This window comes from Monodelphis domestica, chromosome 2, assembly GCF_027887165.1.
Source record: "Monodelphis domestica isolate mMonDom1 chromosome 2, mMonDom1.pri, whole genome shotgun sequence".
In the NCBI taxonomy this organism is placed as follows: Eukaryota; Metazoa; Chordata; class Mammalia; order Didelphimorphia; family Didelphidae; genus Monodelphis; species Monodelphis domestica.
Window position 1 is genome coordinate 439,858,769 of NC_077228.1, and position 27,676 is coordinate 439,886,444.

The 27,676-nt window shown below is 36.9% G+C and overlaps 1 protein-coding gene across 5 annotated transcripts in view; it reads left to right on the forward strand.

The window, feature by feature from the left end:
* SYNJ2 (synaptojanin 2) overlaps positions 1-27,676 on the forward strand; it is a 170,766-nt gene that overhangs the window by 109,512 nt on the left and 33,578 nt on the right. For all 5 annotated transcript variants that reach the window (XM_056818992.1, XM_001381340.3, XM_007484814.3 and 2 more), the window contains exons 10-18: positions 324-473; positions 575-740; positions 5,201-5,392; positions 12,561-12,642; positions 14,832-14,972; positions 17,519-17,711; positions 21,152-21,310; positions 23,469-23,625; positions 26,825-26,942. In XM_056818992.1, coding sequence (XP_056674970.1) covers positions 324-473; positions 575-740; positions 5,201-5,392; positions 12,561-12,642; positions 14,832-14,972; positions 17,519-17,711; positions 21,152-21,310; positions 23,469-23,625; positions 26,825-26,942 — 1,358 coding nt within the window. The remainder of the gene's footprint in view (positions 1-323; positions 474-574; positions 741-5,200; positions 5,393-12,560; positions 12,643-14,831; positions 14,973-17,518; positions 17,712-21,151; positions 21,311-23,468; positions 23,626-26,824; positions 26,943-27,676) is intronic.

Below are 27,676 nucleotides of genomic sequence, written 5' to 3' on the forward strand. Positions count from 1 at the left end.
CTATTCTTTAAAGTTCAACTCAAGTGCCAGTTTCCCTGATCCCTCAATAGGAATCTGCTTAAACCTCACAAAAACCAAGTTAGGTGGATTCCACTTCCTGAATCTCTTTTGCTCTTCCTTTCTATGTTATAGTTATCTGTGTTGCATATATTACCCAACTAGACTGTAAGCTCCGTGAAGGCAGACACCATTTCTTCTTTAAAATTTGTGTATCTCTTAACATCTTAAAGACAATGTTCTGGATACTTTTTAAATATTTGCTGAAATGAATAGTTGCTAAATTACCTGTCTTTCAACTTCCCATTTATTCTTTTCTCATTAAGGTCCTTCACTTACAACTGGAGAGCTTGGGACTAAATTCAAAGTCAGTCATTGAACGCTTTGTGGAGTCATACAAAGCCATGTGGTCTCTTAATGGTCACAACTTGAGCAAAGTCTTTACCGGCAGCCGGGCGCTAGAAGGAAAGGCTAAGGTAAGGGGAAGCCTCATTGCTTAGCATGACTGTGCCTTGAACAAGTGGGAAGCTTGGTGGGAATGTGCTGCAAGCCCCTTAAGAATCCTTATTTGTTGTAGGTTGGGAAACTCAAGGATGGGGCTCGGTCTGTGTCTCGAACTATTCAGTCCAATTTCTTTGATGGAGTGAAGCAGGAAGCCATCAAACTACTGCTGGTTGGTGATGTCTACAAGGATGAGTATGCGGACAAAGGGAGGATGCTTTTGGATGGCACAGCTCTTTTAGGTAACCAGTAATGTACTTTGCTACAAAAATGCAGATGATGACCCACCCTAAGGAAATTTCGTGCATTTGAATTCTTTTCCCAGCACTGCTAATGATCAGTACTGCTCTGTCCCTATAAACTCACTCAGTTCTCTTTGTGACTAAGTGGAATGGTTGGTAAGGCTTAAATCAACTCTGAAATAACGAAGGAGAATGAGCTAACTATTAGAATTCTTAAAGGATCAGAATCCTCCTGAGCACACAGGTTTGAGAGGTTTGGCTAATTAGCTTTACTAATTGGGCAGAATAGTAAGCCAGACCCAGAATTGAGTAGCAGGAGATTAGGCTGGCTTGTAACAATGACTTTAGAAAATTCCAAGATAATATAATGAAGTTTGAGGGTTGGTTTTAACCCAGATCTGTGATCTCAATAGGGAAAGTATAGTAGAACAAATTCTCACAACAATAAATGTTTACATGGGGAAAAATGAGCAGCAACTGTGCAATTTGCTGTCTAAGAAGATTATCTGGGGGCACCAAGGGTTTAAATTGACTTGCCCAGTTGTATACCCAGCCAGTATGTTTCAGAGGCAAGATTTGAACTCAAAGTCAGCCTTGGCATCTATTATGTCATATAACTTCTCCCAAAGAAAGTCAAAGGATGTGAAGATGCCTCTGGAATTCTGGATTCTCCTGAGCAGGGTATTTACCAGCCTCCTGATCCATTCAGCTGTGGTACCCTGAGAAGCACCCCTCACTGTTGCTCCCCAGGTTTGGATTCCTCTGTAATATTGTAGGGACTAGAACACCTAAGGGGTCCCTTTCCATTCTTCTGTTGTAGTTTTTAAGCTGAATTATGCATATTTCTATGAATCCATCATTTCACATTTTAAGGTATGGAAGTATTTATTCATTTTTTTATCAGTGGAATATTCCTTTCTTTAAAAATGTATTTATTTATTTAGAATATTTTCCCCCTGGTTACATGATTCATGATCTTTCCTAGCCCTCTTCCCTCCCTCCCAGAGCTGACATGCAATTTCACTGTGTTTTACATGTATCATTGTTCAAAACCTATTTCCACATTATTCCTATTTGCAATAGAGTGATTTTTTAAAGCCAAAATCCCAATCATAAACCTATCCAAAAAGTATTTATTAAAAGCCTGCTATGAACCAGCCAGGGCAGATAGGTGACAAAATGGATAGAGTACCAGCCCTAGAGTTAGGAAGACCTGACTTCAAATCTGGCCTCAGATATTTCCTAGCTGTGTGATCCTGGGCAAGTCATTTAACCTTATTTGCCTCAGTTTCCTCATCTGTAATGTGAACTGGAGAAGGAAATGGTAAACCACTCCAGTGTTTTTGTCAAGAGAACCCCAGATGGGGCCATGAAGAGTTGGGTGTAACTAAAACAATCAAACAACAAAATGGCAGTGTACAAAGTACTGTGCTGAAGGCTAGCAATACTATTGTGATGATCTTTGCTATGAAGATATTTTTGACTCTGGACAGATATTTTAGAATCTCAGTGCTGAAATCAGTTCTATAAATTTGGTTTTATATTGGTAAAGGAGGTACCCTCTACAAATAGAATCACAAGTCCATCCTTTCTCCCCTAATTTCTTTGCTTGAAAAAAATATGGTTTAATCATTCTTTCTCTTCTTCCTTCCTCCTCCCTTCCCCTATGTATCCTCATTTCCTCATGTATTTTTACTTTCAGTAGCCAAGACAATATTTGATTCCTACTCTGGGCACAATCCCAGGGCAGTGGAGGAAGTTTAAAACATCTCTAAGCAATTGCACTTCTGTTGAGGTTTGTTTACTAACAAAGTCGAGATGATTTAGTTTCTAGACTAATTCAATCCTAAATGAAAGGAAGTATTATTGTTCAAAGAAGTTGATCTTTTAAGACTATTTTAAAGCTGGGGTCAAAGGCATGGAAAATATGGGCCAGTGAAAAAAATTTTTTTAAGAATTAAAAAAGTGTTTTTTCTTCATGTTCCTTCTAAAATGAGATCTGTTCTTCCTGGCTAAGTGAAGATTTATCGCTTTAGCTCTCTTCCTGTGCCTTGATCATCTTTTGGATTCAGGCTCTTCCTCCTAGTTGTATTCATATTCCTTATTCTCTGGTGTCATGGTTTCACCACATGCTTAATTTATGATGTCCCAAGAGGGTTCCAGGAAATAGACCAACAACTTTGGATGGGGAGAAACGGAATTCTTTTTGTTGTGATTGGGGTAAATGGGAGAGCTATAAATGCATTTCTGACTCTTTCCATTCAATTAAAGGAAATTATAGGAATGAAGAATTTTTTGAAAGCTGGAAAGGATCTTAAAAATTATCCAGTACACTAGCTAACTCCTTAATTAAACACCTAGTGATATGTAAAGGTCCCTAGATGTAAAGGTCATCTCATATAAATTATATAAAAATTATATGAAATATATTTTAGACAATCTTATTATATCAATTATATTAAAAATCAATAATTACATATAAACTCCTCTATTTTCCAGATCATTTTACAAGAATCTGTTAATTAAGCACCTAAACTGAGACAAAATTTGACCTAGTAATTCCATTGTTGGGAACATATCTTGAAAATAATGATAAAGCTCTTTGTTGAAAAATCTTCTTAGCAGCATTATGTGTAATCACTTCAAAAAACCCAAAACAACCTAAAGGAAACCAAAATGTCCAACAGTAAGGGGCTGGCCAAATAAATCATTGTACATTGAAGTGGTTTTCTATTTGAGTCATAGCCTACTCTCTGTAACCCCATTTGGGAATTTCTTGACAAGGATACTTGGAGTGGTTTTCCATTTCCTTCTCCAGCTGAATTTTACAGATAAGAAACTGAGGTAGAGGTAAATGACTTTCCGAGAGTCATACAGTAAGTATTTGAGGTCAGATTTGAAATCAGAAAGATGAGTCTGCCTGATTCTAAGCCCAGCATTCTATGGATACTATGCTCCATCTAGATGCCCCATATTAGTGTAATGGAATTCTTTTAAGCAGTTTAGTCTGTTGAGGCAGTGTGGCATGGTAGACAGAGGGTCAGTCTCCAAGTCAGGAATACCTGGTTCACTCTCTGACACTTATAGGCTCTGTGAGTCAGGACAAGTCACTTAATTTCCCAGTTACTAAATAGCGCATAGATTTGGTTTGGTAAAGGGAATTTTTTCAAGAATTTCCTGATACTGGGAGCATCTGGGTGGCTCAGTGGATGGAGAGCCAGGCCCAGAGATAGGAGGTCCTGGGTTCAAATCTGACCTCAGACACTTCCCAGCTGTGTGACCCTGGGCAAGTTACTTGACCCCCATTGCCTAGCCCTTACCACTGCAGGGATCTAATTCCCAATGGTCCTAAAGATCTGCCCCTTCAGTTCCCCCTACTTCCACCCCTCCAAAAGCTGGGGCATGAGACATAATTGTTGAATCATGCCAAAAGAGAGGCCAAGTGTTAGAACCAGGCAAGAGGACTGGCTCTAGATTACTTTAGCTTTGGCTTAGAGGATGGAGCAGGGATATTATTTAGGTTTTTTAAGGAAGTTCAGTCACCACACCATAAAGGAGAGAAAACAAGGGCAGAGACTGTTTTTAGCATCAAGACTGTGCCTCTTCTTCTCTTCTCACCATTTCCAATAGCTACCATTGCGAGGGTATGGGAAACTCCAGCTCCCTATTCCTTTTAAAAACAAATTTTTTTTTTGAACTTACATATTTTTTATTATTAACAAGCATTTTTTTCTCCCTCCCCTCCAACACTTTGGGGGAGGGGGTGGAAGAGAGAAAGAAAAAAAATGAAAACACTGGTAATGAATGTTCATAATCAAGCAAAACAAATTTCTAGGTCTCGTTCCGCTCTTGTATTCTGTCATTTTTCTATCAGGAAGTGGTTAGCATGTTCCATCAGGAGTCCTGGTGAAATATATACTTTTTCTTTTTAAATGCTTACCTTCTATCTTAGAATCAAGATCAAGCATCCTTTCCAAAGCAGAAAAGCAATAAAGGATAGCCAGTTGGGGTTTAATGGCTTGCTCAGGGTCACATAGCTAGGAAGTGTCTGAGGTCATATTTGAACCCAGGACCTGCCGTTTCTAGACTTGAGCACTCCATCCATTGAGCATTTCTTATGACCCTTTAATTTTCTGTTATATTCATAATTTGTTTATCTCTTCCCCATTTTTTTCTACTTCTTTGCTACAACAAAAAATGCTACCATCGATATTTTGGTAGGTGAGGCTTTAGTCCCTCTATGGTAGAAACTTAGTAGTTACATCACTAGATCGAAGAACATGCTCAATATCATGATTTTTTTTTTTTTATGACTACAGTTTCAGGTTGATTTCCTTTCCTGTCAGTTTCAGACGTCACGTTTTGGTTCACGGTGATACTTCGATTGATTTCCCTTTCCTATATTGTGGACGTGGGAGGTTTTGAGTTTCAGAAGAACTTTCTTTCTTTATTCTTCACAGTGACTCCAAGGATCTTAAAAGCCATGTCAGAGCGCCAGTCAGAATTCACCAATTTCAAACGGGTTCGGATTGCCATGGGAACATGGAATGTAAATGGAGGAAAACAATTCAGGAGTAATCTTCTTGGCACTGGAGAATTAACAGATTGGCTTCTGGATTCTCCTAAGCTTTCAGGGGCTACTGAATTTCAAGGTAAGAACTGAGGGCTGATCTTCTGTGTTAGGCTCTCCCATTCTCCTAACAGAGCCCCCCAGTTTGACTTTTTTTGAGAAGTTATTGATGCATTTTTGCTTTATTGTCATTGAAAATTTCTCCATTTTCCCCTTCTCCCCCTGTTTTCTCACTCTACTGTAAATGTTGCTCTCTGGAAATAAGCTTGTGATGATTGAAATTTTAAGACAAACCAAATGGACCATGTTTTTGCTAAAACAGGAGCAATAATTTGCATTCATATGAAATGAAAGTAATTATAAATTGACAGCAATTTATTATCATGCAAAACATTTCCATATTGGTCATTGTTTTTTGTTTGTTTTTTTAACCCTTACCTTTCATCTTAGAATCAATACTCTGTATTGGTTCCAAGGCAGAAGAGCGGTAAGGGCTAGGCAATGGGGGTTAGGGTTAGGGTCACACAGCTAGGAAGTGTCTGAGGCCAGATTTGAACCTAGGACCTCCCATCTATAGGCCTGGCTCTCAATTCACTAAACCAGCTGCCCCCTATATTGGTCATTGTTGTAAGAGCATACTCATACAAAAACAAAACCCCCAAATAAAACTGCAAATACATTGCTATGAAAGACAACTCCAAAAGTTCTTTCTCTGGAGGTAGATAGTCTTTCAAGATTGTCCCAGATCAAGCACTTAATTTTTAAAAACTGTTCCAATTTATGGAAGGAACATAGGGTTTGGGGACATGCAACATGGGCGGAGGTCGTGGTCATGCCACTTTCTATATACTTGATCTTGAACAAATCATGTAACCTCTCTGGGCCTCAGTTTCCTCATCCTTAAAATGAGAAGAGTTAGATTATCTCAGGGGTTTTGACCTTATTGGTGTCATGGATCTGTTTGTTGAAGCCTGAGGAAGAAATTCTTCTCAAAATAATGTGTTTAAATGCATAAAATAAAATAATATGTTATATATTTTATAATTGTATATAGTACATGTAATAATATGTTAATATGATAAAATATATCATCTAATATAATTATTCTATAATGTAATTCTATAATATAATCCTATAAAATAAAATAAACGTTTTAAATGGATAAAGTAAAGGAAATCCAATTTCATTGAAATAAAATGATTAAAATAATAAAAACTTTTACTGGACTAGATAGATGCTCAGTACTTTGCTGCTCTAAACATGTGACTAATTGCCTTGTCCATAACCTCAGAACTCACTGGATTGAAGGAATGCATTTCTTCTCCTTTAAAACCTCCCTTATCCCTTGCTCCCAAGGGAGTCCATTTTCAGCGCCTTCTGTAGTCCTAGAAGGGGTTAGCAACATTGCATTGCCTAATTTTTGTAGATCCACTAACATTCTTACCCTGTGATTATTTACACGATAGACAGCTGTTTCTTTGGCAGCCTTCTGGGAATCTATGACAAGACCCATTCTTGAACTTTTGCACATACAGAATCTAGATCTGTTTTCCCTCCCCTTTCCTTTTTTCCCCCCTTTTCTGCATGCAAAATGAGATAGTTTAACCTTGACATTCACTGGAAATTAAGTTACTTAACTCTTTTACATAAATGGGAATTTCTATGGAAGTAAATAGGGCATCAATAAATAATTTTAAATGCACGTGAAAATACAACCCTATGATACCTTTAGAACATCAGATCTTTGAAACTAGTAAGTGAAAACATTGACAAACTCCCTCCCCAACACATTGAAATAGACCCTTGGATTCTCCTCTAAGGCTATACTGAAATTGTTGCCTTTTATGGAATTTGAATCATTCGAAGTGAGTAAAATATCTTCAGCTGTGATTTAAGAAAATGAGAGAAATGTTGGTCACCGCTGCCAAGTTGGCTTCTAAAAGAAGTGGAAACTTTAAGCCAGTTAATTTCATGGCTGATTTGTATCAGTAAGCAGTAAAAAAAATGTATAAACATAAATTTATTTATATATTTTATAGATACTGCATATTTAGATTTTTTAAACTATATTTTAATATTTACATACACACATCTATCTACCTATATATTGCTCTCATTCGCTATCAAAATTTATTTATACATTTTAAATATAATATATTTTAAAAAATTAAATATATTTTAATATATACACACACATATCTATATATATTGCTCTCATTCTGTATAGATACAGAAATTAGATTTACATATATATTTTAAAAATTTAAATATATACTTTAATATCTACATACACATCTATCTACTTATATATTGCTCTTGCTCCCTTTATAATAATTTATATTTTTATATATCATATATTTTTAAATATTTAAATCTACATTTTAATATATGCATGTTTCTATATCTATTGCTTTCACTCTATATAAAATTTATATATTATATATGCAATATATTTTAATATGTATGCATACACACACACACATATATATATATTTACATACTTAGGAGTAGAAAGGAGTAGGTAGACTATAGGGAGGCTTGTTTCCTTCCAGTAGAACAGGTACCAACTACCTTAGGATGTTGAAATGGCATGACCAGATTAGATAAAGTTCACTGAACTGATGAAAGGCTTGTAATTGCCTCTTTTTTTTTTTTAATGCTTGATTTACTCTGTTTTGGTTCTAAGGCAGAAGAGCTGTAAGGGCCAGGCAAAAGGGAACTTGCTCAGGGTCTCAGAATCCTGTTTCTAGGACTGACTCTCAAGCCTCCTAGCTGCCCCTTTTATAATCACCTGAATTGTTTTTGACTCTGGAGTACAAGGATAGGCTGGATAAATAAATCTATAAGATATCCAGATCACGTTCCTCCCCTCCCTTCCCCATCTCTCCCCTCTTCTTCCCCTCTCCTTTCTCCCTCAAAGTTGAGGGTTGGAAACTTTATTTTGATAACTGGATTTTAATGTAATTGGATTCCTTTATGTGTTTCATTTTTTTTTCTTTAAAAAATATGTGTTATGAGGGGCAGTTAGGTGTCTCAGTGGCTAGAGAACCAGACCTGGAAATGGGAGGTCTTTTGTTCAAATATGGCCTTAGACCCTTCCTAGTGATGTGCCCCTGGGCAAGTCACTTAACCCCCATAACCCAGCCCTTTCCATTCTTCTGACGGCCCCAATAACTCTAAGATAGAAGGAAGGTAAGGGTTTTTAAATATATGTTTGTGTGTGTGTGATTAATCATTTTGGTATTTTTTTTTTATTGTTTTGCTTTTTTAAGCCTATTTAGCTTCCCGATGAATGTAGGGAACACCTCCTTGTTGTTGGGGACCAGGGGAGCTGCACTTCCTCTGCCACATCTTTCCTAGAGTGTCTAGGGAATAGGAAATTTAAGCGAAACTGCCTAAGGTCATACACAATCACGTTCAGAGGCAGAACTTTAGCCCAGGTCTTCCTGACTCTGAGGCCAACAGCGTTGACTACCCTATCCGGCTTCTTGCCAGGAAATTTTTTTTCCCCACTTGTTTCAGTCCTGTCAGACTCATTGTGACCCCATTGGGGGTTTTCTTGGCACAGATCACTAAAGTGATTTGCCATTTTCTTCTTTGGCTCATTTTACAGATGAAGAAACTGAGGCAAACAGAATTAAGGGACTTGCCCAGGGTCATCCAGCACTGAGGCCAAATTCAAGCTCAGGACTAGACGTCACTGGTTTGACTCCAAACCTCACCCTGCCCACTGGGCATAGCAATAGAAATTGACACAGCAACAGAAATTGACACATCAGTCATCTCCTGACATCATTCCGCCCCAGCACCCTCTGCTTCCCATGGCTAAGAGGCATCCAAACAATAATGCCAGTAGAGCTTCTTTTGCTCATGCAGCAGAAGTAACTGATTTTTGCTGCAGCACTTGTCTCCATGATAATGCGTATCCTGGGCTGATGCTAGCAGGGAGAAAAACTTCTCAATGAGCCAAAATTTGATTGAACAGCACTTTGTTCCTCTTCTAGGCTAAGCACTCAGGCACCCTGGGGGTCTTGAAAGGGCAGAGTCTTTGACACTGGGAGCTAATCTGATTAGAGAGATAAAATGAATACAAGAATTAATAAAGAAAAAACCAGTAGCAAATCGTGTCAATAGGGTAGAAGGTCTCATTGGCTGAGAAATTGCCTGTATAATCCAGTCAGTTGGTAGTTATTTATTAAAACTTACTATGTTCTAAAGCACCAAATTGACTCATTGAATAGAGCTCAGGGCTCGGTGTCTGGAAGACTTTCATTCAAATCTGACCTCAGACACTTTCTTGCCGTATGACCCCAGGCAAGTCACTTAACCCTGCTTGCCTCGGTTTTCTCAACTGTAGGAAATGGCAAACCACTCTAGTGTCTTTGCCAAGAAAACCCCAAATGGTTTCATGTAGTCAGACACAACTGAATGACAACAAGTAGTGCTAAGCCTTTTGGAATTAGGAAAACTTCATTTTGATTCTTGCTGTGTGATTCTGTGCAAGTCCCTTAAATCCTCTATTCCAGTTTCCTTGTCTATAAAACAGGGACAATAATAGCATTTTCCTCACAGAAGTGTCATGAAGATCAAATGCAATAACATCTGTAAACCTTAAAGTAGTACACAAAATGGAAGAAGATAGTAGAAGAGATATTGTCCTTTAGTTTTTATCAATGAGCTTGGTCATTTGAAAGCACTGTGGGGGAAAGAAACCCATGAAAAATAGTAGTTTAGTAGAAAGAGCATTAGATAACAATTTTGAGTCTATTTCTGAAGGTTTTGCTACTTTGTAGATGTGCTTTTGTTTCCTCACCTATAAAAAAGAGGATTTGGATTAGGTGGTCTTTAAAGGGGTCAGCTAAGTGGACAGAGCATCCGGCCAGTAGTTAGAAGGCTTGAGTTCTAATTCAACTGTGTTAAGGGTAAATTTTAGGGCTGAGACGGAATAAAATTTTAGTGGTCGCCAGGGATTTAAATTCTAAATATCAATGAAATACTGAAAGTCAGGATGGAATTTTATGATGGTTTATTTACAGTAGAAGGAAGAAATTAAGAATGAGGTGCCATGGGTGAGGTCCACCCTCACTCGAGACTCCAGGGGTTCCCAACAGGTGGCAAATGATCAGTCAAAAAAATAATAAAGGGAAGACAGCTTAATCATTACGGAGATGTTTTGCATCTGCTAGCTGCTCTGCCATCCCCAAGCCTGGTGTTTATTTTTATACCCATTTTCTTGGCACACAGATACATTACCCAACACACGTGTCTAAATGGAGATAATTGGAAAAGTGATATATTAACTTTTAACAAATCACTTGATTAACATTCTATATTCTTATATTGTGATTATAGACAGTATACAAGATAAATGATTTTGTCCCCAGTTGCTTAATTTTCTCATTACCCTGTAAGAAGTTTTGAGCTTACAACCAAGGAAAATTACTTATTACTTTTAGTAAGATGGAAAAATTAATCAACAGTTTTTAAAAGACAATCCAACAATCATATCATTGAGTTTGAGGGAACACAATTCAAATTTAGACTGATCATTTTTCAGGGCTTACTAGGGAGTTTCTGAGTTACTAGTTTGTGAAATCGAGTCACTGAGGCATGTTAAAGCTTAGTGTACCTGTAGTATACCTGTACATCTTGTATGAGTCTTTATGATTGATTTGTATGCTGGTTTCATGAGAATAGGTTTCTGTGAATGGTAAAGTTCTGGGCTTGGTCTGTAGCTGCAGTTTTACTGGGAATTATGTACCTAAGTAAAAGTTAACCCATGATAGTCTTTTGGGATAAGGTTTGAGTGTCTGATCCTTTTGGTGATGTTTTAGAGAATTAGGGTATAGGTATTTTGCTCTTGCAAATGATTATTTCTGAGACTAGGGGGAATAATAATCATGTCAATTCCATAGGTAAGGGGCATTAATGAGAGAGGTTATGTAAGGGGGACTGAATGGGCAATAGCATCTTGCCAAGGGCCACTCTGTGGCCATCTTAGCTACCATGTGTGACTCTGTCAAGGCGTCGTGGCCTGATGGCTTCCAGCAGTTCTGGCCTGGCCTGAGCCAGTGGGAGTTCAGAGACTTCAGCCAAAGGGCCTTCCCAGAAAATTAAATCTAGCTTGGCTTACAGCCACGAGGACTCCTCCAAAATGAGGGGCCTCCTTGGAGGCTGATGCCTTCAGAAAGCCAGAGAAAGGGGATTCAGCCTTAATACACACCATGTGGTCGCCCAAAGGAAACAGTCTGAAGTCTCTCATTGCAGCTACTTTAGGCCAAGTCCCACAGGCAAAGACTCCAAAATCCACGAAAAGTGCCTCTCACAGGAAGTGCCATGAAATATAAAGGCAGTTCTTTACCTCACTTCCTGTGTCTCACATGTACCAATGCTGGCTTAAACTTGGCTTTGGACAGCCCACGGGGTCAGTCAGTTGTGTTTTGACTTGTCACTTGCTAGCACATTTGGGTTGTAGACCTTTCTCCCCCACACTTAATCCTTAAATGGGGGTGTATACATTCCTGGTTGCTAGAATTCTAAAGGCTAAGAAGGGTGGAGTAGATCTAAAATTCACAATCAAAGATATTTAGTAGTTTGTTTTTTAATTTTATTCTTATTGTCATGCAAAACACATTTCCACATTGGTCACTATTGTAAAAACACACTCATACAGAACCAAAACCCCAAAATAAAACCAAAAATACACTGATATGAAAGACAATTCCAACAGTTCTTTCTCTAGGTAGAGAGCATTCCCCATCATAAGTCTTTTAGGATTGTCCCAGTTCATTGCATTGCTGAGAGTAGTCAAGTTTTCACAGACAATCATCATCCAATATTGTTGTTATTGTGTACAATGTTCTTCCAGTTCTGTTTATTTCACTCTGCATCAATTCTTTCAGATCTTTACAGATTTTTTCTGAAATCACTAGATTTTTAATTAAGGGGTGGAATGATTTAGGTAACCCTGGGTGAGTTACTTAACTGGTACAAATAGGTTAAGTTAACCAAGACAGCCTGGTTTCCTGATCTGTATAAAATGGGGATAATAATACCTCCCAGTGTTGTTCTAAGGATCCAATGAGTTAATAGTCATAAAGCACTTGGCACTGTCATACCATAAGCACTTGATTATTCCTGGTAATATTGACAAGGGTTCACAGATCTTAACTCATTTTTTCTTTTGTATACTTCTCTCTCAATTTCCACTCCCACCCCCACCCCCTCTTTCCTCAACGTGTACTCCGCAGATGACAGCAGCCCAGCTGACATATTTGCAGTGGGATTTGAAGAGATGGTGGAACTGAGTGCAGGAAATATTGTCAATGCTAGGTAAGTAAGAAGGTGTTATGGTGCAGTAAGTGGGATTGTGTGTGTGGATCATGTAAAAGCTACCTGCATCAGTATAGAGGAATGCTTTAAAATTATTAAAAATATTAACATTAAACAGTAATACATCAATTAAAATTTATTAGTAACTGTTTCCATTTAAATTAATTAATTTTAGCGTAATTTAAAATTTATTAGTAACTTTATATTTAAATTAATTTTTTGTGAAGAAATTATAGTGTTTCAATCATTCCCTCTTTGGGTCCTCATCAGAATTTTTTAGGGTCTTTTTAACGTGCTGGATTGAGGAGCAGCTAGATGGCTCAGTGGTTTGAGAGACGGACCTAGAGATAGGAGATCATGGGTTCAAATGTGAACTCAGATGTTTCCTAGCTGTGTGACTCTGGGCAAGTCATTTAACCCCAATTGCCTATCCATTACTGCTCTTCTACCTTGGAACCAATACACACTATTGATTCTAAGACAGAAGATAAGAGTTTTTTGTTTTTTAATGCTGAAGTGACCCTGCCTCTGAACTGATAAGATATAGTTGTGCTTTATTCAGCTTTCCAAAAATCAAAGTAATTGATCCCAGATCCAAGAGGAGGAAGAGAAGGAGGAGAGGTAGCAGAATGATGATGATGAGACACCATGTGTTCAAAGGTCATTGCACAGGAAATGTATTGAGGTAGAATTCACTAACACCCAGGAAAAGTGGGAAGCTGCCTGTGTAAATTTAGCTTAAGGCAAAAATGCCAGATTGATTTTCCAGTGGGAGAAGAAAAGACTTCCGGAAGATATTAGAAAGTCATATCATTTGAATGCTACCTTTATTTTAGTGAACATATTTGATTTCAGAATATTTATTGACTGTATTGCTTCATTCAGAAGACATTTATTGAACCTGTCCCCACCATCTGCTTTATGCTAGGTATTATGCCAAACATGACAGTGAGGGTACGAGGGGGTGGTGGAAAATAGCAAGATAACTATGACGGCTCAACTGGGTAGGAGGGGGGGGGAGGATATAAAAATTAAAGTGAACAGGTGAAAGGAAAATTGTTTTTTATTGAATTTTCTATTAATGGTCATAAACCAAGTGATCACATATAATCCTTTAGATAAATAACTGCAACTTTGAGTTTTAGAAAAAAGTTAGATTTAGTAAGCTAAATGTATATGAGATGTCAATTATAATGGTAGAGTATTAGCCATATTATTATAAAGGATATAGTTTGGTATATTAGAATATTAGATCAACTCAATATATCAGCTTTTGTTGGAGGAATAAAAACTTGAGGTCTTGGCCCCGAGATTTTTTTTTTAAATTTTTAATATAGTTAGGCAACAAGAATTACTTGATTAAGCATTTATTATGTGCCAGGCACTGTACTAAGTAAGCATTGAGGATGCAAAGAAAAGTTTGCATTCTGCAGAGGGAGAGAGCTTGTAAACAATTAAGTTCATCCAGATATAATATATCCAGATATATTCAGAGAGTACCTAAAAGGGACCTTTGAAAGGAAAGTTCGTGACTGCAGAAGGAACCAAGAGAGGTCTCCTGCAGAAAGTGGGATTTGAACTGAGTCTTGAAAGAAGCCAGGAAAAGGCGGGTGGCTGAGCATTGGCGGAAGCCCAGGAGATGGAAAGCAGAACCGTATGTGCATCAAGAAATAGTGCGTTGGACAGTGAATCTGGGATAAAGGGGCACCTGGATGGTTCAATGGCTAGAGAGCCATGGCTAGAGACAGGAGGTTCTGGGCCAAATCTGGTCTGAGACACTTCCTAGCTGTGTGACCCTGGACAAAGCACTTACCTTCTGTTGCCTAGCCCTTACTCCTCTTTGGCTTTAGAACCAATACATTGATTCGAAGGTAGAAAGTAAGGGTTTTTGAAGAAAAAAAAAGTTAATGGTAAGTAGTAAAGTATAAGACTGGAAGGGAAGGGGCAAGACTTTAAACAGCTTTAAATGCTCTATAAAACATTCTTTTTTTTTTTAATAGCATCCCCTGCCCTCAAAGAACTTGACTAATTAGGAGAGATGAACCTTATACTTATGTAATTTAAAATAAATCAGCATGAACTCAGTAATGAAAGAGAGGTAGAATGTTTTAGGAATTGGAGGAAGGTGAGAACTCTTATGGCTACTTGACCATGACACGATCGTTCTTTTTTGTTTTCTTTTTTTCTAGCACTACCAATAGAAAAATGTGGGGAGAGCAGCTTCAGAAAGCTATTTCAAGGTCTCATAGGTACATTCTGTTGACTTCAGCCCAGCTAGTAGGAGTCTGCCTTTATATCTTTGTACGTCCTTACCATGTCCCATTTATCAGGTAAGAAAGTTGGGTTTACTCACAGTTTCTGTTTTGTATTTAGGAGCAATGAGTTAGTTGCAAATATTTGTACTCTGTTGGGCAATGGCTTTATCCATCTTGTTGCACTCACCAGGATTGGATTTCTTTTTTTTTTTATATGGGTTTATATAAAAGCATCATGCCAGATGGGACAATGAGACTCCTCTTTCTTAGAAAACTGACCCTGGATGAATTTTAACAAATCTGTCATTGATATTTAAAATCATATCACATCATTATTTTTTTTTTGAAACTTTTATTTAGTCAATTTAGAACATGATTCCTTGGTTAAAAGAATCATATTCTTTCCCTCCTTCCCCTCCCCTCACCTCTTCCTTATCATTAATTTTGGAAAAGGAAAGAGGTCCTTTGTTGAATTTTTACATGGACTTTGTGACCAAGACAATTTGAATATTTAAGCAGGAAATGGAAATCCTTTCGTTTCTCTTTAAAAGAATTCAAAGTATGATTTGCAGTGGAAAAGCCTTTGCAACAGTCATCCTTTACTATTTTCTCAGTCTTCTAAATTTCTGAAAATTGAGATTTCAGGCAATATTTCTCTTCCTAGTAGACTATCTACCACCACCACACTACCCACTCCCCGCCATTGGCTATAGCCTCCTTGAGAAAAGAAGATTAAAATAAAGATTTATTATCTTTATATTTTTACATCCTAAGTGCCTCAAGCAGAGTAGGCACACTTATTAAATGCTTACTGAATGATTTTAAACAGAAGCATTCATTATTCTTTCATTCTGGCTGATTTCATTCAAGGAGCTCTATCCAATTTTTTGACTGAGTCCTAGCCCCAGGCACATCATTTGAATCTTCTCCCGTCTCTTCCTGGTTAATGTGGTTTATGGTCCCAAAGGGTTGGAACTAAGGATTTTTCCTCTCTAATTAAATATGTTTGTACCTTGTTGAACACCTCAGTCAGCCTCCCTGGGGGACCATAAGGACACAAACCATAGCAGCATTTCAATAGTGTGCTTATTTCTGAACATCCACTGCCTGCTCCTCAAGCTATTGAATTCTTTTTCTCTAGTTAAGGATTTCAAGAGATGAAACTTTTAGTGTTTTCCTCTCTTTGGATATCCTGAGGTACGACAATAATTTTTAATGTGAGCAAATGGGCTGATTTAGTGTTCTCATCTATAAATAAAGGGTCAGGGTGGTTAGCAGCTGTGCCTTTTAAAAACTTGGTGTAAGATCCCCGAGACCTGTGCCCTCAGTGAATAAATGGTCCCTTTGGCTTTGGGTTTGTTGAGCAAGCACACCTGTTGCCCCAGATGTCATTGTTAAATTATCATCTGACTAATAACTATGAAGGGGAAGATAGTTGAATTTTTGCTACACCAAGGACTCTCTCAGTCAACAGCTTTCTTTTGTTAAAATGTCAAAAATTAGCATACTTGAGAGTGGGCAAATCTATACCATTTTCATATCCAGATTGCTGAAAACAAGGTTCACATAAGAAAGATTGCTTTGAAACCACCTCTGGAAACCTTTGCAAATAACCCTTGTTTTCCTGTTTCTTCAAAGGTGTCAAAAACAAACAAAGAAACAAAAAAATTCACCTTCCACCTTAGGATCAATACTGTGTATCAATTTCAAGGCAGAAGAGTGGGTAAAGCTAGACAATGGGCATTAAGTGACTTGCCCAGGGTCACACAGCTAGGAAATGTCTAAGGCTAGATTTGAACCCAGGAGCTCCTGCCTGGCAAGACCTGACTATCTATCCACTGAGCCACCAAGCTGCCCCCAAAATATGCCATATTTTGGAATGGATACTCTTCTCTCCTTAGCCTGGGATCTCTTGAACTTGGCTGTAACATTCCTGAGAGTTGTCATTTGGGGATTTATTGCAGGAGGTGATCTGTGGATTCTTTCAATTTCTATTTTTTTGCTCAAGAATATCAGGGCAGTTTTCTTGGATAATTTCTTGTAATGGGATGTCTAGGCTCAAATGGATACTCCTGAGTATTTTATAGTCACGACTGCCTCTAGGTCACTGTGGTGCCATTCAGATTAAATACTCCCAGCAGGATGAATTAATTTTTTTGCTAGGGGTACAATCGAGTGAGACCAAACAATAAAAAGCAGGTCGAAGGCAAGAACAAATAAATCTTTAGCTTTTTCTTAGCTTCATGAAACACCTTTTATGACTGTAGGGACTTGGTTAAAAAGTGAGTCTCATTTAAAGGCATCTGAAATCCTCCTATCCGAGGGTGCTTCATCATTTCTGCTTGGAAATGAAAGATCGGTGAAAGGACATTTCTTTATAATGGGATAATGACCAATGAAAGGTCCTCATGAGGTCATGCAGAAGTATTGCTTGGTTCCTGCAGACGTGATGGTAAAAGTGGTACGAGGGAAGTTTGGGATGCTTTTTGAGCAGGACAGGAACTGCTTTGTGGGCTGCTTTTAGAATCCACTGCCTGTGCCAGATAGGTGGCTTCGGTTTTTCCTTTCTGGGTGCAGAGGAATCAAACCTAACTTTTTTCTTTGCTGTTCTTGGGTTGCAGGGATGTAGCAATTGACACAGTGAAGACTGGCATGGGAGGAAAAGCTGGGAACAAAGGCGCCGTTGGCATCCGATTTCAGTTCCACAGCACCAGCTTCTGTTTCATTTGTAGTCATTTGACTGCTGGACAGTCACAGGTCAAAGAGAGGAATGAAGACTATAAGGAGATTACACAGAAGCTTAGTTTCCCCATGGTAAGAAATTCCACATCTAAGAAATTGGAATTTAGGGAGCAAATCTTCAAAACTAGAATGTTTGTTTTGTTATTTAATAGAAAGAAATGGGGTATCTGGTCCTTAGTGAAGTATAGGAATGATGATGATGATGGTGGTAGGGGAAGAAGCATCAGGGGGACAGGACAGCTATGGAGCTATAGATTGCTGAGCCTAGAATCAAGAAGATTTGGGTTCTTATCTACCCTCAGATACTTCCTAGCTTTGTGATCCTGGGCAAGTCATTTAATTCTAATTGCCTAGCCCTTATCTCTCTTCTACCTTGGAATTAATAATTAATATTTATTCTCATTCAGGAGGTAAGGGTGTTTTTTGGTTTTTTGGTTTGTTTTGTTCTTTTAAAATAAAGAAATGGCGTATCTGGTCCTTGGTGAAGTATGGTAATGGTAATGGTGGTAGGGGAAGAGGTGGCATAAATTTTACATGAGTTTTTCTATCATTTTTGAGTTCCTTTGTTTGTTTGTTTGTTATTAAGCCCTCAAACCTTCTTCCTCAGAAAGCAGAAGAGTGGTAAAGGCTAGGCAATGGGGATTAAATGACTTGCCCAGAATCACACAGATAGGAAGTATCTGAGACCAGATTTGAACCCAGGTCTATCCACTGAGCCACCTTGCTACCCCCAGCTCCTGCTTTCTTTGTACCCTTGTCCTTTATACATTTCCATCCTTTCTATATCTCTGTCCCTTTTTAAATTTCAGTATCATTTCTGATTGCATGTTCTCCTCTTAAAATAAAGGGTCTTAGTGAAAAAGCATCATTTCTGTTTTACTCCATGAGAGATTCAAATACCAGGATGAGAAGAAATATCCCCAAAATACATCCATGGTTTGTGCTGACATTTTGGGCAACTTAATGAAGAATCCTTGAGTCTAATGAGCATAAAGTATAATTTCCTCCAAGATTCAAAATTTTAGTGTATATTATATTTAATGTATATTATAATGTATTTCAGCACCTATTAGTAGGGCTACTCTGCCTATGGGGCTCAGAGAGGAATTTCCACTATAAAAGGGGATTGAATTCTTGTTTAATAATCCTCCCACCCAGTACCCAAGACCCTATCAGGAAAGACAACTGTGAGAAGCTGAGCATAACATGCACAATGTTGCCCTCTAGCGGGGATTTTCTGCTCTCTTTCATAAGAATTCTGGGTGGTTGTTCCACTAGTAGGGCTGAAATTCGCAGTTACCCATTCACCTATTCCCCTGGTGGCCAAATTATGTGTAGGACCACTGTTTATGGAATTAGAGCCGTTGATGTCAGCGGCTTTATTGTGCCTGTATGGTGCATATAAGGTTTCATTGCTGACATTTCTCTGCATTATTTTGTGCATTGACTTTTGTTGTATTTTCGTATTTCCTTTTTAGGTAAGGAAAAGCACAAGTTAATTTAGGGCATAGTTTGGGACATATTTTGTGCTTTCCAAACTCTTTATCACAGTTTGTTTTCTTAATGCATGGCTTTCATACTTGCTGAGCTTTTGTCGAGGCAAAGCATCTTTAATGGTCAATATTAAACCCCAGAGTGTCAGATTTTTTAAAAATGCTTAAAAAATTCCTTTTATTTATTCATAATCATGGTTATATTTAGTGCATATTAAATATATATATAGCATATACAATATTTATTTTTATATTTTTAGGGGCTTTTAGTTTTTATTAGTTTTTATTTTTTATTTTTTATTTTTATATTTAGTATATTTAGTATATACACATACATAATATGGTATTTATAATCATGTATTATTTAGTAGATATAATAAGTAGTTGTAGTTATAGAAATTATTATTAATGACATTTATAAATTGATGTAATTTATTTTTCAATTATTATTTTAATTATTTACATAATTTGTATTTATATGTAATATATGTTTTATATAATTTTTTGTTTTTATTATTTTATTATTTGCTTGTTTATTTATTTAGGTTTATGTTTTTACCTTAATTAGCATTTATGTAATGCTTAAAGGTTTTATGTATTTTTTCTCATTTTGATACTCCAATAACCCTGTGAAGTAGGTGCTATTATTATCTGCACTTCATCAATGAGAAAACTGAGACCAAAGAGATTAAGTGACTTGTTTAGAGACACATAGCTAGTAAACAATTAAGGTAGAATTTGAATTCTGGTCTTTCTTACTTTCAAGTTCAGTATTCTATCCACTGAACCACCTAGCCCTTGTCCAAGGGATTTATGTCATAGCTACCCTCTTAACAGAGAAAATGTGGAGGACACCTCAAAACTCCCCTTACCTATAGATATATTTATTTGTTTTGCCTCACCTGGCTAGATTTTTTAAAAATTAAAGTTGGGGTTTCCTTGGGGAAAGGGAGTAGTGGATCACAGAGAATAGATCTGTAGAGCCTTAAATTGTTATTTTAGGTGATGTGGATGTACACTTAAGAATAACTGTTGTTCTGTCATTTCAATCACATCTGACTCTTTGTAATCCCTTTTGGATTTTTCCTGGCAAAAACACTGGAGCAGTTTGCCATTTCCTTCTCTAGCTCATTTTACAGTGGAGGAAACTGAGGCAAACAGGGTTAAGTGATGTGTCCAGGGTCACCCAGCTAGTAAGTATCTGAGGCTGGATTTAAATTCATATTCTGACTCTTAAGCCCAGTATTCTACCCACTGTAGCACCTAGCTGTCCCTCCTTTGCACTAATAGACCAAAATTTATTTAGTCATTCGCTTGCAGGTGATCACTTAAGTTGCTTTCTGCTTGTTTGCAATGATAAATAGTGCTACTTTGAAAATCTGAGAGCAACTGTTGCTGTATATTGAAGTTGACTCCCAAAACTATTGAGCAAGTTTGCAATTCTTTCATCAATAAATGAGTCTACATGTTTCTCCCCAAGTCTGCTAGCATTTAGCTTCATATTTTTTTATTTTTATTCTTTTGATTTCTATGAAAATATCTCAAAGTTTACTTTGCTTCTCTTTTAGTTTTAATTTGTTTAAACATTCTAAAAAGTGTGTTTATTAGTCATTTGATTCTTTTAAAAATTGCTATATGCTTTCTAATTGAACCCAAAGTCCACTTTAAAACCACTTGATAATAATTGGCACAGAATAGTGCACTTGGTTGGAAATGTTTAAGAAGGAAGTTTAATGTTTTAATAAATAAAGTTTTGGGTTTTTAAAAAAAAAAAACCCTTCTAGGCAGTGTCTTAAGTTTAGATTTGAACACAAGTCCTCCTGACTCAATGCCTGGCACTCTATCTGCTCTGCTACCTAGCAGCCCCTTTTATTTGTTTTTTAAAAAGAGTGATTTGGTGATATTGTGAGTGCCATTTTGGCTGATCATTCTTATAATGTGACCCTGTTTTCAATATCAAGCTCTATAAAATACTCTCTTCTTAATATTTTTTTTTCCTGTTTGCTTTCACACAATCAGGGAAGAAGTGTGTTTTCTCATGACTATGTATTCTGGTGTGGTGATTTCAATTACCGAATTGATCTGACTTATGAAGAAGTCTTCTATTTTGTTAAGCGACAAGACTGGAAGAAGCTTCTCGAATTTGATCAACTACAACTACAGAAATCAAGTGGAAAAGTAAGCCACTTTGGGAGTATTGCTTTATTATGAAATAGTTATTCCTGAATGCTAGTTTGAACTGGCTTAATCCAATGAGTATACAGACAGGAGATTACATGCTCTAATGACCTTGGAGTAATGCTAGATTTGGAGTCTGAGGAACTAAGCTTAAATCCTGCACTTGACACTTATTACACCTGTGATATCAAACCAACAAGCATTTCTTTTTTCCAGATATTTTCAATTATATGTAAATTTTTTTTATCAATTTTAAATTTATTTTTAGATTTTATTTTATTAAATTCATTAAAAAGTTTTTGAGTTCCAACTTCTTCATTCATCTCTTCTGCCCTGTGATAGCAAGTGGCTTGATACATATTATAAATGTGCAGTCATGCAAAACATTTCCATATTAATTATATGAAAGAAAATACAGATAGAAAAAAGAAACAAGAAAAATGAAGGAAAAAAGTATGCTTCAATCTGCATTCTGACTCCATCAGTTCTTTCTCTGGAGGTAGATTAACTGTTCATCACGAATCCTTCAGACTTGTGTTATTATATTGCTGAGAACAGCAAAGTCATTTACAACTGATCATCACACAAAATTGCTGTTACTGTGTACAATGTTCTCTGGGTTCTTCTCACTTCACTTAGCATCAGTTTATGTAAGTCTTTTCAGATTTTTCTGAAATCATTATGCCCATCATTTCCTAAAGTACAATAATATTCCATCACAATCATATGCCATAGCTTGTTCAACCTTTCCTAAATTGATAGGCATCTCCTCAATTTCCCTTTCTTTGTCATCACAAAAAGAGCAGCTTTAAATATTTTTGTACCTATGGATCCTTTTCCTTTTTCTCCTTTTTGAAAAATCTCTTTGATATACAGACCTTGTATTACTGGATCAAAGGGTCTGCACAGTTTTATACCCTTTTGTGAATACTTTCAAATTGCTCTCCAGAATGGTTGCACCATTTCACAATTCTACCAGCAGTGCATTAGTGTCCCAATATTCCCCACATCCTCTCCAATATTTGTCATTCCCTTTTTCTATCATATTAACCAATATAATAGGTGAGAGGTGGTACTTCAGAATTATTTTAATGTATATTAATCAGTTGTGATTTAGAACATCTTTTCATATGACTACAGATAGCTTTGATTTCTTCTCCTGGAAATTGCCTAAAATTAAAGCATAAAATTTTTCACTTTATTTTCTTCATTAGAAAAATAACATTACATATATATATATATATATATATATATATATATATATATATATATATATATATATATGTCTTCTTTTCCACAACATGATGAATATAGAAATGTTTTGTATGATTACACATATATCTTCTATATCAAATTGCTTGCCATCTCATGGAAAGGAGGGAAGGAAGAAAGGAGAGAACTTGGAACTCAAAATGTTAGAAAATGATTGCTAAAAATTATTTTTACATGTAATTGGCGAGATATAAAATATTATTAAGGTTTAAAAAGCAACATGTAAAGGGGATTTGCAAAGGGGATGGGGATGGAAAGAACATTATAGAGTAAGTCCTTAAGTGGAACCCGTCAGATTGAGGGAATGACCTCAGAGAAGGAGGTTACATATGGGGTGTGAAGTTCACAGTTAAAAGGAGCCTCCAGGGGTAAGAAGTTGTGGGGCATTATAAAGAAAGACCTGGAGAGTCAGGAATTCAACCTAGAGAAGAATGAAGGAATGCGATAGTGGATTCCTTGAGTTTCAGTTTCTTCATTTATGAAATATAGGTTGGACACGGGATACATTTTGGAGTTTGAAAAAGGGTTGGCAATTAAATAAAAAGTTCCCTTTGATTCAGTCTCATTAGGAAAATATTTGTCTAAGTGGAAACTAGCTTTGACTGCCATCCAAATAAAATTCATAATGCTCACAAGTCTCAATGATAAGCACAGCACAGTATTTTGCTGTACTTTGTTAACATCAGTTGTAAAACTATGAAAATGACCTTAAGTCATTTTCCATAGTTAGGCAGAGACTCTTGGGCTAGGAATGTGTCTACACAGGGTTCATAAAATAGACAGTGCTTTTTGAGTATCTTTGATTAAGATTGTAATCTTTGTAAAATTTTTACATATGACATAGAATCCAGAAGAATCGAAATCATAATATGATTTTTCTTGATAGATTTTTAAGGATTTTCATGAAGGTACCATTAATTTTGGACCCACATACAAATATGATGTTGGCTCAGAAGCTTATGATACAAGTGATAAATGCCGAACCCCAGCCTGGACTGACAGGGTACTATGGTGGAGGAAAAAGCATCCTCTTGACAAAACAGGTAAGTGAAAAGAAAAGACTTAGTAAGGTTGGGCAATTTAGAATGAGTACAATTTAAAAGCCAACAACAAATCTTTCATATGTACTAAACATAGCATTCTTATTAAGGTTCCTGATTCCTTATACCTTATACCCTGAAATCATACCACATTATTTTGGTGAAAGATGCATAGTCATGCCTAGTAATATACCAAAAACCTATGTTAGGCATTAAGATTTAGGAAATAATATTCTTCAGATCATCTTCTCTTGGGTTGTGTTTAGGGCATGAAATTTGCTATCACCCTGTACTTCTCCCTGTTCCATTGTCACCTTTTAGTTCTGGCCAAAGGAAGACGATCTAGTTTTAAAAGATGGGACTTGTCATCTTTGTCCCTCCATGGCACTCAATTCTACCCCTATCCATGGTATATACACCTGTCCTTTATTTAATTCATTCAAATCACTTGCCTTCTACTAGCATCTTAGTCATTTAGCCTATCTTCTACCAATTCAGATATGAAGGGATGAGGACGAGTCAAGACTTAGCTGGATAGTGTATAATTGAAAATCTATTATCCTAAAAAAAGAACTACATTTCCCAGGAGCCCACTGATTTCCTGTCATTGTGTACTTCCTGTAGACAGGGAATAAATATTCAGTGGGTAGTCTTGCTCAGCCTCTTTGATGTGCAGCCAGCGTGGTGATGGCGATGAGTGGGGATTTTGAAATGGCTAATCAGCCATGGGCACGTGGTCTTTATTTTGTATCCTCTTTATTCCTTGATTTCTAATGATCATTTAATAAACCTCCTAAAATTATAATATTTTTACTATTAAGATTTAATTTAAATTTTACAATAGATAGAGTTTACTATTTTAACATCCCACAAATGCTTCTTGTTTGCCCTGCTGGAAGTTCAGAGTACCTAAAAGTTGTGAGATCTGGACATGCTTTTCAACTGGAGAAATAATCAAACTAAGCTTCTTGTAAAAATTAAAATTAATCTACAATAATTTTAAATAGTATATTTTATAAGATTTATTAATAATCAATAGACGTAACAAAATAAAAAGGTAACAAAATAAAATCATGTGCTCATAGCTAATCTACATATTCAAACAACCCACTCCAGCACAGTCAGGACAGGAAGCAAAAAAAGAACAAAAAAAGGACAGGAAGACCACCTCATTTATCCCCCTGTCAACGTCTACAACAGGAAGTCAGTGGGCTCCTGGGAAATGTAGTTCAAAGGCACAAGATTTCCAATTACACGTTCTTTCATGGGAAATATGCTAGAGTTCAAGCCTGGGAAATGTGTACCCTCAGGCAGATTTTTAAAAAATCCATTTTCTTTGCATTAATATTTACTTATCATCTATGTGTTATATGTCACTATGCCAAGCTCTTTGAAGTGGGGTTTGTCAGAATAAGTATTCTCAGACACACAGGGCAATTTTATCCCTAAATTTATTCCCTTAGCAAAATGCTTAATCTCATGAAATAGTGAAGGGTCCCATCAAACTTGAATGATAAGATTAATAGATCTAGAAAGGATTTTATTCTACTTATACTACAAAGAAATGCAAGAATTACTGACAGTCATGGTACCCTTTGTTATGATATGAAGCCTCAAAATCTATGTGAGCCAGCATCTCCCAGATTTGAAGGTGAATGCCAGAGGGCATGGTTTGAGGTGATGCTAGCTTGGTTTTTACCATATTCAATTCAATAGATATGTATTCAATGAGACACTGTCAAAGTATGAAAAGTGACAGCCCCTACCCTCTAAGTCTACTTTTTTTTTTTAAACAATATTTTATTTGGTCATTTCAAAACATTATTCATTGGAGACAAAGATCATTTTCTTTTCCTCCCCCTCCCCCCCCAGCCAATGCACGATTCCACTGGGTTTCACATGTGTTCTCCTCTAGGTCTACTCTTAATAGGGAGGAAGATGAATATAGAAATAATTATCATACAAGGAAGAATGTCTTATTTGCAACAGAAAAGGATCTAGGCAAAGTGCAATTAATGCCATTAGCAGGAAGGGAGAGATTGCTTTCTGCTGAGACTGTTAGACATGATGTATTGGAGAAGATGGCTTCTCAGCAGGGCTTTAATGTGAAGGAAAGATTTCAGGAAACAGGTGTGGAGAGAATGCTTTCCTGGCATGAGGGCAGCCAGCACAAATGCAGGAGAAGACTGGAGCAGATTGGAGGATGGATAACAGTACAGTTTGACTCAATGCACGAGAGAGAGGAATGAACTAATGTGGCAGTAAAAGAAGGTTGGAGGCAGACAATAAAATGGCAGCAGTTGGTGTTGAATGTCAAGAGTTTGTGTATTGTTCTATAAACAAGCAAGAGCCATTGAAGCTTTTTTAACCAGGGTTATAAGGTTAAATCTCTTTATTAAGTATGTTAGCAGCTGTGCTTAGGATGGATTTGGGAAGCAGAGGACACAAACAAGGGAGACTATTTAGTAGACTTTTACAGTGGTCCAGGCAAGAGGAGGCAAGGGCTTGAATTCAGTTGATGGTAATATAAGTATTATAGAAATGGATAGAACAATGGACGACGTGCCAAGCCTTGAGACAGGAAGACTCATCTCTCTGAGTTCAAATCTTGCCTCAGACATTTACTTAGCTGTGTGCTACTTGGCAAGTCACTAAACCCAGTTTGCTCATCTGTAAAATGAGCTGGAGAAGAAAATGGCAAACCACACCAATATCATTGCCTAGAAGACCAAAAATGGAGTTATGAAGAGTTCAACATGACTGACCAAGAATCACATTTAGAGGATGTGGATAGAAAAATAAGATGTTAATAAGCCTTTTAGCCTATGCTTCCAGGAGGATGAAGAGACCATCACTTAAATTGGAACATTAAATGGAGGGACACATCGAGCATGATATATGGGAGCTCATATTCTAGTGATTTAGAAATTCAGTCATTAATAGACTTTGAAGGAAGAGTTTTATAGGGTGCCAAGCCCCCCTCAGGTGTTGGGTATGGAAGTGGAGTTATTGGAAATGAAAGAAAAAGAGACCTTTGTGTGAAGATCAAATAAGAAACCCATCTAGTACATTGGAAATTGTAAAGAGATTCATAAGTATCATTTACTTTTCTTCATGTTAGGCATTTTATATTTAAATGTTGTGTTTTAATGTGTGTAATTTTTAATAAATTATACATCCCACAAATGGAATCTCTTTTCAGCGGGAGAGCTCAACCTTCTAGACAACGATTTAAATGTTGACTCCAAAATCAAGCACACCTGGTCTCCCGGCGCTCTCATGTACTATGGCCGAGCAGAACTGCAGGCTTCCGATCACAGGTAATGTCCTTTCTAAGACTCAGATGCACCAAAATATTTCACCTTTAGGGTTTTTAATAGCTTGAATTTGGACTTTTGTTATCTCTTAGATGATTTGAAAGTAGTAGTTCTGACCTCCTACATCCTTGCCAGCTGTCTCACTATTGGAGGTTTTATGCAGAGAATGGAATATTGTTCTCAGCTTGACATGTGACGATACTGATTGGCTACAAAGAAAAGTGTGTGTTTTGTACATACTTTTGTCTTTTGTCTTTGGTACAAAGGAGATAGCTGGCAAAAGCAAATGAAAAGGGAAGAAAATGTGACAGATACAGTATTATACCAGAGCAGCTTCTCCCTCTGTGCCAAGAGTTCTTAACCATTTTGTGTCCTAGGCACCTCTGGCAGTTGGTGAAGCCTATGGGCCCCTTCTCAGAATAATGGTTTGTTGTCCACATTCATAACTGATGGATAGCAGCTGGGTGGCTCAGAGGATTGAGAGCCGGACCCAGAGATGGGAGGTCCTTGGTTCAAGTCTGACCTCAGACACTTCCTAGCCGTGTGATCATGCACAAGTTACTTAATCACCATTGACTAACCCTTGGAACCAATATATAGCATTGAGTCCAAGAGAGAAGGTAAGGTTAAAAAATAACAATAATAAAAAGCAATTAAAAACAATAAAAAATAACAATTATTAAACGAAATGAGAAATATCATTTAGAGGTTAATGAAAATAGAATATTACTTAATTT